Source organism: Condylura cristata, unplaced genomic scaffold (genome assembly GCF_000260355.1).
Source record: "Condylura cristata isolate star-nosed mole 26May11 unplaced genomic scaffold, ConCri1.0 scaffold00022, whole genome shotgun sequence".
Taxonomy (NCBI): domain Eukaryota; kingdom Metazoa; phylum Chordata; class Mammalia; order Eulipotyphla; family Talpidae; genus Condylura; species Condylura cristata.
In genome coordinates this window covers 25,778,243-25,794,678 of record NW_004567123.1, presented here as the reverse complement: position 1 = coordinate 25,794,678, position 16,436 = coordinate 25,778,243, and the positions used below count along the sequence as shown (strand labels likewise).

Sequence of the window (16,436 nt, the reverse complement as noted above, 5' to 3'; positions counted from 1 at the left end):
GGCGGGCAGGAAGCCAGGTGCTTCACAACACTGTATCCCATCACACAGTAGTCACTCGATAAAAGAGGGAAGATATGAGTGACCTTGAAGGAGCAACCTTCATTTGGGTAAATTCTATAAAAATCTGTCCCATAACTCATTACTGAGCGCTATTCTCTTACCCCACGTGAATGTCAGCATTTTCCTATTCCTTTGGCTGCTGCCATCATAACTGGTGACATGACATGTGTGACCCTCCTTCCTTCCCAGGCTCAGGCCCGATGCCACCGGATAGGCCAGAGCAAAGCTGTGAAGGTGTACCGTCTCATTACTCGTAACTCCTATGAGCGGGAAATGTTTGACAAAGCCAGCCTTAAGCTGGGTCTGGACAAAGCTGTTCTTCAGGACATCAACCGAAAAGGCGGCACCAATGGGGTAAGTATGACAATACCTCCTCTGAAGGCTTAAGAAGCATTTGTTACGCAGCCCAGGTGGTCTGGGGTCTTTGTCCAGCTATTCTGAAATTCACTTTCACTACACTGAGTTAGCCTACACAGCTTTGTTGGGTAATTCAGTAGGAGGATAATTCAGGGCCAGGTCTCTGCCTTTTATGTGTGGATAAAGGAAATCTGTAGAAGCAGTTACATAGGATTGCTCCAGACACAGTAACATTTCAGTCAGCAGTTCTTAACAGTGCCTGTTAGAAGTCAGTAGATCTTACCACTCTTAACTGCTATCACCAGACTTGTAGCTCCTGAGGGCATAATGTAACCTACTTTATCAGATATATTATGCAAGGCCTCTAACCACATTTGGTGTATTAAAGACACCAGCCGATGGTTAGTGAGTAAATGAGCAGCTAAAATCTCTCCCACATGGAGAAAAGTTGCAGCTAAAATCCTTAAATTGTTCTAAAGTGTAGGCAAATAAAATGGAATATCTCCTTAATCTCTGAGCTCAGGGTATCAAAGGAGTTGTCTTTAGTCCAGATGTTCTATATCCTCGTTGCTGTGCATATGTTGCTGAGTATAATACTTCAAATGACCAGTGCTGGGACTCATGGAATTCCCTCCTGTGATTGTTGTAAAGAGAACCAGATTCTTAATTGGAACCAGGAAAGGGTGTTTTGAACTTCCATTTCCTGTTTTCAACAAGCAATTGAGAAGATCACACTTGGCATGAGATCTTTTCTTTTGTTAAGAAATGACATCATTTCCAATACTAATGTATTTATTTAATAATGACTAAATCATTATTCTTTAACTCATTTGATACATCTGGAGGCTTTTAAAGATGTAGACTCAAACTTAAACATCAGTATACCTTCTTCAGTGGTGCATAGTTTTAATGACTTGTGACTTTGGATAATAACCAGCGTCCTGAAGAATGTTAGGGCCACTGCATCGATCATGTGCTGGGTCTTCTTTCGGTGCTCCCAGTAGCAATTGTCTGCCTGCCCTCCCCAGAGTTCTCTTTGACTCCATCTTTATCTGGTTTTTCTTTTTTTGGTCCATGTTTATTTTTCTGACATGTGTGGTTAGTGAGTTCTAAAGGCCAGGCTTGAGGCTGTTTTTCTCCTGTGCATTTTCTACTTTGTGAGTAGCCTTTGGTGACCTGTCCAGGTACAGCAACTCTCAAAAATGGAGGTAGAGGACTTGCTCCGGAAAGGTGCTTATGGAGCCTTAATGGATGAGGAAGATGAAGGCTCCAAGTTCTGTGAAGAAGACATAGACCAGATTCTGCAGAGAAGAACCCACACCATCACCATCCAGTCTGAAGGGAAAGGGTCCACCTTTGCCAAGGTAGAGAACTTCTCTCCTGAGTACTTGTTGGGATAGGAGAGAGAAGTTTATTTTTTTTGTCCCTTGTTACCCAGGCTTCTTTTCTCTAAATGTGATGTCCTTGAGGTAGCTGTTTCCCATCTATTCTGCATGAAACCCTGAAGGTACAGGAAGTCTAAATAATGGGTCAGACCTGGGGAAAGAAGGCACTTTTCTAACCTCTAGCTGCTGAGCTTCAGCAGGAGTAGACTTCAGTTTGCAGTTTACAGAGTTCACTGTTGCAAGGACTATTCTGAAACCCCTGAATGGTCATCTTGATGACTCTATGATGCATATGCTATGATGAATGTCAGAGTTGAAATTCCATGAATACTCCATTCCTCATACTCAAGCCATTCCTCAGACTGAAGCAGTGTTCTGTCCACTTTGTGAGAAAAGATACTGTCTACTTTGTGAGAAAAGATACAATTCTCAAGATTCTTAGCTTCTGGTGAAGACCCCTTTCCTCTGCTCTCATGTCACTATTTAGAAATCAGCAGCTCAGACTGCTTATTAGATTCCTCTCGGGTTTGCGTGGCCACAGGCTCTGGGCACTCCGGGAGCTACTCAGTCATTCAGTACTGTAGCTGGGGCATTTCACGCTTTGTGGGCGTCACTCTTGTCTGCATACCTCATACTACCCAACCAGCCCCTTCTTAGAGCAGGCACTTGGTAACTTTGGAGATGAAAGAAAAAATCTAGGGGAGTTCTAGGGATCAACCTTTCTTAGGGAACTAGACATCAGATAGCATTGCTGTTACTTTCCAGGGGTTGTCTTCCTGCTTCTAAGTTTAAGTTCCAAAAAAAAAAAAAAAAATGATGCTGTAGGTTGAAACCAATTTCCTCGCCCAGTCTTTAAAACAGAATTTAAAGCTTAGCTTTATGATTTTCATGTTCATTTTATAGGCTCTTGGGGTTTTGGTTTAGATTTCAATGGAGAATAATATCCTTGGGTTTCTTATACATTTGAAGTAACACAAGTGTTTTATTAGTTTGTACTATGTTTAATTGACTCTTGTCTTCACAGGCTAGCTTTGTGGCTTCAGGAAACAGAACAGATATTTCCTTAGATGACCCAAACTTTTGGCAGAAATGGGCTAAAATAGCTGAATTGGACACTGAAGCAAAGAATGAAAAGGTACAAAGTTAAGAATATTTTATTGACTATTTAATGAGTTTAAAATGACCAGTGTCATGACCAGTGTCGCATTCAGAAATGAGACAGAGGCAATTAGGACAATAGGTAAATTCAGCCTTCTGTCCCAGGCCAGTAGCCATCATTGGCATGTGGCTATTTTACCTCTGTTCCAACACTTTCTATGCAAGAAACTTCATTTTATGAGTACCAGGAAGAGGGAAATAGCATGATGAAGAATACTTGTTGGTTTTACCTCCATTCTTGCAGTATCTTTAATTTTGCTACTTTCGAATGTGAGCTATAGCCTCAGAATATAGCCAGAGTCTGAAATGGGTCTACCACTGCCTGGCCTTGTGCCTTTGGGCAAGGTAGTTACCTTCACAGACATATGAGAAGCAAAGGTGGCCCACTTCACAGTTGGAGATAACATTTGTGAAAATAACTGCTGCACCCATTGTGAGGTGCCTCTGAAATGTTCATTTCCTCCATTCTATCTTTGACCCTATCACCTCACTGCATGAACACACATCATTCTGTCTGTCCTCTTGGGTGAGTATCAAACTCTTGTGGACCCACACACCTAGAAGGCAATTCAAGCTTACATCTAGCAGATTAAGTCACCAGCACCCAGCCTTGATTATTCTTTTATAGGACCCTCAGGTTGCTTAACCCAACCTCTTTTCTCCAAACAGGAGAAAAGAGCCCTGCAGCCCTCTCTTAACCTGTTTCAAGTGTCACGATCAAGGAGTTAATGGGGTGGGGGGATGGTGTCATGGGTTAGGAAAAGGAAAAGTTCTTGCCTTGTGTACAGTAAGAAGCAGTTGGAATAGCAAGGTGGCTGAGGCATGGATGATAAATCTAGAGATTTATCTGGGTTTCAGAGAGAATTTAGGAGCTTAGCTGAGCTTTGGGAGGGGAAGGGAGCATGAAATGATGAAGACTAGAAAAGCAGTGATGTGTGTAGCCTGGGCAGTCACTGGTAAGGTTTCTGAGCGGGGAATGATGTTTTCAGTGAAAGACGAAAGGTTGGTAAGTAGTGCCAGTGGAAAGCAAAAAGTGAAGCAGCAGGAATGTGTGTTTGCCTTAAGAAAGTCGCTGAGCAGATGGAGTTCTGCAGCTCACCCTGTCTCCGGTGCACAGACTGCCTCTGCATGCTGGCAGAACAGCTGTGATGACCACTCCGGCCTTTCTTGGCAAAAGCAGACTGCCACTCAGCACCGGGGGGCTCGCCTGCCCATGCCCACTACTGTGACTGCAGAAACAGCAGATGGTGGCAGACAGTGCTGGGGGCTGGGGAGCATGCCAACTTAAGCGAGTTGCAGAGAATCCCCTCTGCTTGTGTGGACACAGCAGGTGTGCGGGGAGAGCCTTTCCTTCTAGAGAATGAAGCCAGGGTGCAGTGTTTCCCAAGTCCACCCTGAGAAGCACCGTTGGATGGGGATAGTGAGAAGAGGGCTTTCTCTCTAACAGTCCTCTCTATTTCTAGGAAAGCTTAGTGATCGACCGGCCTCGCGTGCGAAAGCAGACCAAACATTACAACTCCTTTGAGGAGGATGAGCTCATGGAGTTTTCAGAGTTAGACAGTGACTCTGATGAAAGGCCCACGAGGTCCAGGCGCCTCAATGACAAAACCAGGCGCTACCTCCGAGCTGAATGCTTCCGGGTAGAGAAGAACCTACTCATCTTTGGGTGGGTATTGGCTTTGCTTATTTATTGTTATTTTTCCCCTCTTCTTTTCAGTCCTCAGATTGGTTCAGCCTCTCTGATTCCCCCTGGAATGATGGAAGATCTGTTAGAGCGGGAGAAAACTGCTGTCTGCTCAAAGCCTCTCCCACAGTGACTGTGCCTTCTGCTGCCATATTATAGTCGGGCTGTGGTTTTCTCATAATGCTTGTCATAGCAAATCTCTGTTACTAATTTGCTGCCTGGTATTAATTTCCTGCTTTTGTCCCCCAAGGATATGCAACAGATGTTAAAGTTAAGGCATGATTTGTGTAGGGTTCTGGCTCTGGTAGAAAAAGAAGGTTTAGCTTCTGGGAGTTCATCATTGCTTTTGAATGCTGCAGCTGGATTCTGTTTTAATTCCAGATTTACTCCCGGTGCCAGATATTTTCATCCCTCTCTTCTTAACATTTTACTGGCCATCTGAAGCTCTGTATATGATGTCCATGTCCCGTTAGTAACATTCAGCATGTTCCAGCATGCTATTTTCAAAGGCCTTTCAGAACGAAGCTCTGAGAGATTAATGGACCCTACAGGGAATGAGAATGACTTGTGGCTCCTTGTCCTGCAGTGTGGAGGACATGCGTGGTCCTTCTGCTTTCAAAGCCTTTCTCTGTTTCCACACTCAGCTGGGGCCGCTGGAAGGACATCCTGACTCACGGACGGTTTAAGTGGCATCTGAATGAGAAGGACATGGAAATGATTTGCCGTGCCCTGCTGGTGTACTGTGTCAAGCATTACAAGGGGGACGAGAAGATCAAGAGTTTCATTTGGGAATTGATCACGCCTACCAAAGATGGGCAGGCCCAAACCCTCCAGAACCACTCAGGTGAGCTCAGGTCTGAGAAGTGCAAAGCTCAATACACTTGTATCACTTCTCCAGTGTTGGTCCATGTTGCTACACTTTGGAGAACTTCTATTTCTCACTATATTTCAGTGTTCCCTGTGGGGATGGATGGAGATGTTTGCCATTTTCCCTCAGAATCAATTCAGTGTTACGTGTGGTATGTCAAGTACAGTTGAGCCCTTTTGAATTTTCCCCTCCTCCCCCCAACCTCAGCGTAACAGAGGCTCCTGCTCTGAATTGGAGGCACAGACTGTGGGTATTGTGCTTTGTATTTTGCCTTTCTCCAGTCTGTCCCAGGTTCATCGCTGTCTGCCCTTTTATGTGTGTGTGCTGTGTCTCCTTTTGGTCCTCGGCCATGCTCCACCTTCAGTTTCAGACCAGGTGCTCCTTTTTCCCTGGCTGAGATCTGAGTTTCTGAAAGGCACAGATGCAGTGAATTACTGCTCCCTGACTGAATGACCCTGAGGGTTACCGAGCGGGACACCAGGCGCATTGTACATTGTCACTGGTTGGTGGGCCACCCTGGCTGCCTAGCTGCATCTCTGCAGCCCCAAGCCAACTCTTGCCTGGCACCAGGGCCTGACCCATTTGTTCCACACCATCTTTCTGCATCAGGGTTGTCTGCTCCAGTCCCCAGAGGGCGGAAGGGGAAGAAGACGAAGAACCAGCTGCTGCTCCCAGAGTTAAAGAATGCCGACTGGCTGGCCACCTGCAACCCTGAGGTAGTCTTGCATGATGATGGCTACAAGAAACACCTCAAACAGCACTGCAACAAGTAAGTGTTTGCTCTCCCCATCCCTGGTGGCGGTTCCTCTCAGGCTGCCAGACTGTGAGCCCCAGGGCTGTGAGAGATCACTTGATGCTGCTGTACTACCATACAAGACTTGGAAAGAAAAGACATGTGTCCTAAACTGGGTTGGCATTCATTCACATTGAAACCTCGGACTTCTTTTGTTTTTAGTAAGATGTATTTATTTATGCATACAAGAACTGGAATGTAAGCCAGAGTACAGGGGGTGAGAGGATTCACCAGAGACAGGGTAGGGAGCAGAACAGGCACATCTATTGAAATACTCTGCTGCGGGGAGCAGCAGGTGAGACAGGAGAGGTCTGCAGTGCCATGTGGGTCAGCACTCTGGCTGAAGGTCAAACTCATACAGCAGTGACTGGCAATAGCTTCACAATGCTGGGACTGTAACCCCGGTATCTCCAGGGAGGCCTCATGTCTGACTTCTTTAACAACTTCTCTTCTCCCCAGAACCTGCTCTCTTTACCAAGGCAGACAGTACCAAAGCTTTCTTCTGAACTGATCCTCGAAAGCCGGTTAGCACAGTGGTGATTTCACTCTCGCTCCTTTTCTTTTCCTCCCTCTGCCCCGAAGCCACATTAAAGATAAAAGACTGGCCTTTCAGCCACCGTTCCCACCATTCTCGCCACTCTCCATATTGCTTCCTTTTCAGCTCTCTCGTGTCATTCATGGCTCTGTGTATTTGACAGGCATGTATTTGAGGTAGTATTCTTTATGTCTGTAGGCTAATAACGGAGCATTCAGGTGGAGGACAAACGATAGAAAGTGAAACTTTCATTTCAGGGGGTTAGAGCACTTAGCCACATACTTGCAAGTAGACATTTGTATCATTGTGCTTTGAATCTATCATAATTAAAAAGACTCTTGGAAACCATCTAATCCAATTCCCTAGGTGTGCACAACTTCCCTCCCCAGCATTCCTGACAGGCAGAGGTCCTCTCCACACCTCTGATAAAGAGTTTATCCTTGTGACTTAAAAAAGCTTCTTTAGGTTTTTCCTGTCTATCAACCTAATGGTTCTCTGGTTGTTGGATTTTTTTCTTTCACAGATGAAGTCTAATCCTTACCCTTGATCCCTTCAAATATTTGAAGATATGTCTCATATCCAGTTTTGTAATGAAAACTCTTGTGCGCAGAAGTACAAGTCACTTGGAGACAGTAGAGCTCAAACTGAGGCCGAAAGTGTGCTTGCAGTTGACAGTGGAGTCTGACTGGGCAGGACCCAGGAACCTATCCAGTTTGGCTGAGTCAGAGCCCCTGTGGGAGACAGGGAAATGGAGGCTGGCTTGGCACGAGGATTCATCGATGGGAAACCTTGCTTAGATTAGAATAGCAAGCTAACTGAGGGTGCTGTTGAAATCGTAAGCAGTCATATTTCACCGAAATGTGAGATATGTGCTGACTGGGATAAAAAGGTACTTGGGGAGAAACATTAATCTGATCAGAGTTTGCATGATAAGACAAGGTAAACCTAGAGGTGAACTAGCAGCTAGAAGAATTCTGTCAGGATTCAAGCATTGGTCATGGGGACCCAGATTTGGGCTCTTGACTGTGAACTAGGGAGAAAAGGTCAAATAGGAGAATCACACTGAAGAAAACCCCCAAATTTCTCAAATCTGTGATGAGGAATACAAAAGCAGCTAATTCCATTCTTGTAAACCTGATAAGCAGAGAGGACGGTGCTGGCTGTAGCCATGGCAGAGCCAGAGTTGTTCCCACTCACTAAGAGGAAGAACAAAACGGAAGACTTGTTGCCTTGTTGAGTGAGAGCAACAGCATTTGGCTGTCCCACTGCTGCAGATTTGGGACTGGAGCACTGAAAATAAGTTGAGCTGGAAAGGTTGACAGAACTTCCCTTGACACCTTCGAGATGATCACAGATGATGGTCAGGACCAAATGTTGACGTCTGGGGCACTCCTTAGCCTTTCTACCACCAAGACCTGAGTGCTCACTGGGGCCAGGGAGTCAAAGAATAATACGATAGGACACTCGAGTCTGGATATGCTGACTGTTGCTTATTATGCTGCATCGGATGGAGACTACTAACCTCTCTGTTTCTGGTTCACCATGAGCCAGAGACTCAGAGCCAACAGGGACCTCACAGCTCCCCTGCTCAGTGAGAGATGCTGTGGGCAGGGACCTGGGAGGAGTTACCTGGCCTCTGTTTGAGCCTTCCTAGTGTTGGTAGTTCACTTTTCCTCAGCAAGTCTCATTGAATTTATTGAACATCTATAACTTGAATCTAAAATCTTGAAACTTCTTCTCTTTGACCTTGGGTCCCAGTTCTGTCTGAGGTACAGTGGAGAATGGGCCAGAATTGCTTCAGCATACCAGAACTGTGATCTTTTAGAATCGTGCTGTTAATTAGCAAATTCACGGCCACTCCAGTATCAGATCAGGTGTTAACAGAGATTCTGTGGAGTTAGGACTGCTTGGATTTAAATTCTGGCTCCATTATCAACAGGTACCTTCTTTCCTTCATCTAGAAAATGAGGATGCTAGTATTTCGTACCTCAGCATTATTATGAAGAATTTAGTGAACAAATACTAATCTGGCACATAGTAAGTACTAAAGCATTATTTGTTCTTAGCATGTAGCATTTAGGGAAGTAAAGTGTCTTCAAAAAGCATCTGCTTCAAATCTTCAGCTATTAGAAGTCAGGGAGGTGAGGATCTATTTGGGAGTGCTGGTTATGACTGGAAAGGGGATACCAGGAGCCTTTGGAAATGTTTTGCTTCCTGCCAGATACCCATGTATGTTCAGTTTGTAGACATTCATCAGTCTGTATGTTTATGCAGTGTGTACTTTGTGAAGTATATTTCATATTAACAGAACTTTTTTTTTTTTTTTAAAGATGAAAGAAGAAGCAATACTACCACCCAGATTATTTATGGGTCGTGTTTGGCCAGTGTAATCTGGCTCTTCTTCCCTTGGAGCTCAGATGCCAGCAAGGGTCATCATCGCATTCTTGGAGATGGTGCTCCAGCCTTGGGAGGAGGTGGCTCTGAGGCATTATCCATCTGTCCTATAAATTGACTCTTACTTAGGGAATGAGGGAACACTTAACATTATGTTCTCTCATATAGAGGTACTGCCACATGTTGGCACTTTTACCTCTCTTTACACAAAACAGCTCTGTCTTATATCTTCAGGAAAGACTTACTCTGACTGCTCTAGATCTGAGCAGGTAGGAATTCTGTACCTGACATTGCAGTTTTTATGAAGGAGGCCATCAGTTACTGCCAGCCAGTTACTACAACCAGAAACGGTTGTAGATTCTTAGGGTTTTCTTTATCTAACATTTAAGAAGGGGGTAAAAAAACCTCAAAATTCCTTGAGACAGCTGGGGTAGAGTGGTAGAATACCAACGCAGTAAGGATCTTTCCCATCTAAAAGTTCTAACTTTGTGTTGCCACCTACAACTTGAACCTTCAGTCACCTTTTCTACCCTGATCTAAGAAATTATGCTTTCTTAGAGGCTCAGCCCTCTATCATTCATATCTTTTGAATAAGTGATACATTGGGGTTTTGTTTTTTTAATTTTTGTTAAAATTAAGATTTCCTCCTACTTCAGCTCCCCTTCTTCCGTCTCTAGAGGCAATCTCAGTTGACCCTGGTTCTTCCGGAGGTACTCTGCATGTGACTGTCGAGCCTCCTTTAGCTGCCCTGAGATTGTATATATAGGACCTACTGGCAGTGCGCTCTCTGAAACAGCTGGTGCGGCGATCACTCCCTGTGTAGTTATCTGCAGATGGGCTTTTATCTGTAATGGGTAGGCATTGCACTTGATTGGTATTGATCAAGTTAGAAGTACTCTTTCTAAACCTTTTTGCAACTTAGCTTTGGACAGGCAGCACCTTTTGAATATGGGCAGCTTCTCGGCCTGCCCTTGCTTGACCTTGACTTTACATCACTGAGCCTTCCCTCTCCTTGACCCCTACTGTCATCTTCTGTATCATCTTAATGGTTGATCTCATCTCGGAGTTAGTGTCTCAGGCTCCTTATGAACAGGGTTAAACGTTTATTTTGTTCACCTCGCAGTGACCAGCCACAGTCAGGACACATGATAGTTGCCCAACAAATAACTTTGTTGCTTTGTCTCAAAATATCTGGTGCTTTCCATGCTACCTGAGTGTGTTCCATGTAAAATGACAGTAATTTGAGCACCTCAGGAGAGAAAATTGGATCACTCTGGCAGTATCGCCAGAAAAAGGTTTTTTTTAAATACTCATTTACTATGTACAAATGGAACCATGCGAAAGCTCACTTGTCAACTGACTAGTGAGTTGTCACCTGGCGTCTTGGGCACCTAGAAAGGAAGGGGTGAGCACTTCTTCAGGGCTCAGGAGCGCTCTGTTTCTGCTGCTCCCTGGAACTCACAGGGAACCAACAAATGATGATAAGATGCATTTCCTTGTGTAAAACTGGGGTGACCACTATCGTGTCTGCCATCGATACCTAACTCCTTGTTTGTCTGGTGTTTCTCATATATTGCTTTGTATAAATAATGAACCCAGAATTTCCCTGGGTCAACTTGGGGGTGGCTGTTCTTGACAGCTTATGGGTTCTAATGTGTCTTCATTAATGTGTCTACTTTTTATAGGGTGCTTTTGCGAGTCCGAATGCTGTACTACTTAAAAGCTGAGATACTGGGAGAAGCAGCTGATAAAGCATTTGAGGGAACTCCTGCCAGGTAAAACCTCAGCGCTTAGTCACTGAGACTTGCCAGAAAGTACTGTGCATGGAAGTAGACAAGCCTGCCTGCACCCCAAGAGGCCGGTGATCCCACTCAGGATCGTAGATGGTAGAGTGAGGATGGTTCAACCATGTCTCCCTGTAGTGCAATAAAGAAGAAAACAGTAGTAGAAACACAGCTCTTAATAAGGTTTTTTTCGGTTAGTTTTTTCTCCCCCAAAGTGTAACATTGCTTTTAAAACAACAATTTCTCTACTTTCACTAGTCATGGTGAGATGAATCTTAATTACTTTGACACACTTCATACTTTTGATACAATATGCTGACAGGCATAGACTGGTAGAAGTATTACTCAGAATCCCATCCTTGGCCCTGGTGCTCTTTTACATTTGAATGGTCCTCTTTTATTTAATAATCTGATTATTAATACATAATACCTTGTGGCCTGTTTGACTGGTTTCACCTTAGTTTTATAGCTTAGTATTTCCACTTCTATAGAAATGAGCTACTACTGATCAGGCTGTCAGGTAGTCACTGTTTATAGGTGGCATTGCCAGGCAGCCTCTTTCATCTTCCCCAGGTCTGTAATTTGCTCTGTCCCTATAGTGTCTGTCATTCCCAGAGGACACCAGAAGTGTTAGCATTTGAACTTTGCTTTGAGATTACCTGGGATCCTGGTTTCTTCTCTTTCTTTCCATTGGATGATGCTAATGGCTCTTATGGCATGGGAGCCCTGAGAAAAGAGGTGAAGTGGCAGCATGATGATCAATCATCGCAGTGACTGTGGTTGCTGTGCTTTCTGTAGTTAATGTGGTCATTTCTACAAGGGATTGAGAGGCTGAGTGTTTTGGTTCAAGTTGTATAAATGTGAGTCTGAATGCTGTACTACTTAAAATCTGAAATACTGGTTGAATTCAACCTGTTACCTGGTAGGAACTGTAGCTGGATGAAAACTAGGTAGAACTTGGAGAGGGTTAGTCAGTTGTGTGCCTTCTTCCTTCTCCTCATTCTTGCTCTTACTAGTCCTGTTGGGTCTTAACACTAAATTGTGGAGAAGCTGCCATGAGGAATGAGTAACAACTCATCCAAGAAAAGTCATTGCAGTGAGTCCCATTGGGAAGCCAGGTAGGGAGTGCTGCCTGGCAACTCCTGCACAGAGGTGGCTGGGCCTGGCAAAGGGTAGTTAGCTCTGTGTCACAGAAGAGCCTAATTAAAGAAGAAAGTTGAAATGCTGTAGAGAAATCATCCTCGGCAGCTGGGTGGTGAGGGAGAAGGGCCATCTTGGTCAGTGTTCTCCCCTAGAGCATTCAAAAAGGAAGGGTTATGGTCAGACAGTGTGTTAGGGATTGATGTGAGCTCTTGAACTTAAACAGAAACTCATACCAGGGCTGCTGGCACAAGCCTGCCAGTCAATCCCAGCATGTTCACTCACCAGGGAACGTGGTGTTCCACTCTCTGGCCAGGAGTAACACAGTTTGTGTCATTTGTGACCCCGCACACCATTAGCAGACCAGTGTTGGGCAGTACCGCCTGTCCTCTGCAAAGCACCACATGTGCCATGGCAAGTGGTCTTGTTCTCAGTGCCTGAGAGCTCTACATGTTGAGCCAAGGTAATTTGAACATTGTTCGACATTTGATCAAGTGTGAATTCAGTCATTCGGGAGGTATTTCAGCTTTAAATAATGAATATTTTGATGGTTTTGGTTGAGTTCTTAACTGAAGATGCACATCAGAGCTACTTTATGCAATAGATCCGAAGGCCGCACCCAGACTGACTGGCAGTGAATTCTCCAAGAGGTGCTTCAGAAGTTTGTGCCAGTCAGTCTGTGGTGCAGCCTGGAGGTGGGCACATCTGAGGAATTCACTGGGTGCTCAGAGTCCTGCCCCAGTACTCTGCGTCCTTTCACTTGTTGTTTCAGCACTCAGTGTGCAGTGCGGGCTGCAGCTTGACACAGTAGCTAGAGGGTTTGAGCAGTAGCTCTTACGTGTCTTCTATGTTGAAGAAACTGAGTCCATGCCTTTCCTCTCATAGGGAGCTGGAAGTGCCTCTGCCGGACATTGACTATGTGGAGATCCCGGTGGATTGGTGGGATGCTGAGGCCGATAAATCCCTTCTCGTTGGTGTGTTCAAACATGGTGTGTAATTCCTTCTTTTTTTCTTTCCTGAAATCTCCATAATTGTGTTGCTTGTTTGTTAAAAAGTAGGGCCTCACCTCTGCCCTCTCAGAATTTTGCCCAGATGAATATGGTAGTCATGAAAATGTGATAAAAGCTAATGTCATTGAGGAACTTCATAAGGGAGAGTAACTGGCTGCAAAGAACTTGTTCAGTTTGTGTCTCCTTGTGGCCTGTCTTGGAGGGGGGCCCAGGCCTCCTGCACCCTCACAGGCCCAGCATCTGTTGTAGTGCCTGCTGCACAGTTGGCGCCAGCGTTTCCTGAGTGAAGAAATAATGGGAATGATGTTAGGTTTTAGCATTTCATGTAGATATAATGCTGAGGTTATTTTAGTGTGCATCTTCTGCCCGATTGTTATAAAAATTTAAGGATAGAAGATAGAGCAAAGGATTGGTTGATTTGTTTTCACAATAGTAACAAAGACAGTAAAGAGGACTCACATGTTCTTGAGTAGTGGGAAAACTTAAAAGTGCCCATTTTCTTCACATCTATCTCTGTTCTAAAACCCTTCCCGTGCTTTAAGCCGCCTATTAAAATTAATAATGAGGTCCCTCCCTGGTGGCACAACGGGTTAAAGCACAGCACGATGAAGCTATCCAAAGCCACTGCAGCATGAGTTCGATCCCGCTCCCCTCAGCAGTGTATTTCAGTCAGTCTGCCTGTTCTGCTCCCTACTCTGTCTCTGGTGAATCCTCTCTCTCTCTCTCTCTCTCTCTCTCTCTCTCTCTCTCTCTCACTCTCACTCTCTCTCGCTCTCTCTCTCTTCCCTCTCTCTCTCTCTCTTTCATACACACAAACATGCGCGCGCGTGCACATCTCTGGCCTGTACCCCAGTTCTTATATGCATAAATAAATAAATCTTTTTAAAAAGTTAATAATAAAGGGCCAGATGAAAGTCACTGTGGAGTGGCTGATGCATGCCTTTCCTGCCAAGTAAATTAGTAAGTCCTCAACTGTAGATTAAGGTTTAAAGAAAAATTAAGTATATCTGTCTCTTGCTGTCAGCTCTGTCACTTTACTCACATCATAAAATTACAATTTTCCTCACCTATACCATGGGGGAGAATAGTATCAAAACAACCTGCCTGAAAGTTTGTTTGAAAATTAAACGAGATACCATACATAGACGGCTTAGAATTGTGCTTGATGCTATTCACTTTCTGTTCTACTTGACTTGTTGCTGTGCCTTTGGAAGATTTACCTTTAACACATGTCTGCAAGTGAAATTCTTGAACAACCAGAATGAAGGCTATAACGATGAGGGAAACCCAGCCTCTGTACCCAGTGCTTGGGGACAGCACTAAGCCACACCTGCAGACTGGCTCACTCTTGGGTAGTGTGCGACCAGGGTAGTTGGATAGTAACATTGGGAGTCAACATAGACTAGATTGGACAGATTCCTGTAGTTAACCTCTTCAATCTGTCTTTCTTGGAGTCTTCCAAGTGCAAACAGATCCTGCCTGAATCTATCAGGAAGCCCCCTCTCTTTCTTCCATGCCTTAGAGACATCAGTATGTGCTCTAGTGCTGCAATGATTTTCCTGGTTATATGACACACAGCTGTTGATTGCCTTAGGTTTTGTGGATCTTCTTATCTATCTCAGACATGGTCTGCCACAAAGCTGCTTAAATCAAAAAATATATAGCAGTGGTTCCATCTCTGAGTTGACCCACTTGAAAGAATTGGCTTCATCTTTGGGGCTTCAACTGGTAGCAAGAAGGCCCTATAACAAACCTGTTCGGAATAATACTCTTGACAGCTCTCAGTTGTACTGAATGACTGTCACCCCTGTAGGGCAATTGCATTTATGAAATTTTCATATAGATATGAGTTTCAGTATTTCTAGCCTTTTTCTTTGGAACATTTATACTAAGTGAAGAGATAAGCAGCTTACACCCCCATTTTACTGCTTATTTCTTCACAGTACTTTCTAGGTAACTAAACCAATCACTCTTCCTCACCTCCAGACCCATAGCTGAGTGAGAAAGACAGACCTGTCTAGACTTCAGACACACACATTTCAGGCATTTAAATCTGAGGAGTGGAAATGTACCAGGTAGCAGGCATGTGGAGGAACCCAGCCTGCTCCATGCCTTGTCAGACATAGCAAATGAGGGCAGGGCATAATGGATGCTTAGCCTCACTAATAGTAAAGGATCCATCAAAGAAACTTTCACCATATCAGCTATGATGAGCTCTCTTCATGAGGAATAATAGGTGGAAGCAACAGCAGAAGTTATCTCAAGAAAGCAGGAACATTGAGGAAATTTCAGATTTGATGTGCACTGAGACAGCATTGGGGGAGGATAAAACTTCTTCCTACAATGATACTGGAAGAACTGGGCAGAACTGACTCAGTCAGTCAGTTGTCAAATCTGTATGGTGTCCAGCCTATGCCAGGTACTGAACATGAAATGGTGAGTAAAAGCAGACACAGGTTCTATTCATGGGGAACCTGTCGCCTCATTGCAGTGATCAAATAATCACGAATGAAGCAGAACATAGGCACTGCCATGTGCTCCATGCATGCAGCTCCGGTCATGGAGATGGTGGTAGAGTCACTTTGAATTAAAGTAGCTCTCTGGACAGAAAATACCACATGCTCCTTCACAGGGTAAAGGAGTGAACTGCATCGGCGTGATGTTAGAATAAAAACCAGTAGAGTACTAAACCAGCCAGCAGAGTCAAGCCGGTGACGAGAGCCAGACTGCTCCTGCAGCAGCTTCCATCACTGGTGACAGGTCTCTCTGTGCATGCTACAGAGCAGGAAATTGGCATGGTTTAATGATGGCAGCATGGAAGGGGTTTTCATAATCGTTAAGGAGCTTGCCCAAGGTAGTATGACATAAAAATAGATTTGGATGATTTACAAGATCCTGCCTTGTAAGATTACATTCGATTCTACAATAATACCAGTGAAAAAAATACACATTTGGAAAATAGAATAAATGTCCCTTAGCTTACAGCCCAGTCTTTTCCCAAAAGAAGTATGTATTGCTTCACTTGAGATTTTTAAAATTAAAAGTGAGATATTTTCATTATTTGCACCTTTTGTGGTCTCTCCTCTGTTTCAGAGATGCCCCATCTGTTGTTGACTTTGGGGATGTGTTGAAGGGCAATTCCAAATCCCAGGCCTGTGGATCAGGATTTCATACTGAGTTTGAGGATGCAGTAACAGTACATTCATTTTAATCCAGCTCTCCCAGTAGACTTCTTTCTCTTTTACCCCTTGAAGTCATCCCTCTGTTC

General features: G+C 44.4%; 1 protein-coding gene across 1 annotated transcript in view; it reads left to right on the top strand.

The window, feature by feature from the left end:
- Positions 1-16,436, top strand: part of CHD6 (chromodomain helicase DNA binding protein 6) — a 125,091-nt gene that overhangs the window by 75,824 nt on the left and 32,831 nt on the right. Inside the window, exons 17-24 of the mRNA XM_004687388.2 lie at positions 250-414; positions 1,602-1,781; positions 2,827-2,937; positions 4,424-4,626; positions 5,289-5,488; positions 6,122-6,281; positions 10,920-11,009; positions 13,044-13,147. Of these exons, the coding sequence (XP_004687445.1) occupies positions 250-414; positions 1,602-1,781; positions 2,827-2,937; positions 4,424-4,626; positions 5,289-5,488; positions 6,122-6,281; positions 10,920-11,009; positions 13,044-13,147 (1,213 nt within the window). The remainder of the gene's footprint in view (positions 1-249; positions 415-1,601; positions 1,782-2,826; positions 2,938-4,423; positions 4,627-5,288; positions 5,489-6,121; positions 6,282-10,919; positions 11,010-13,043; positions 13,148-16,436) is intronic.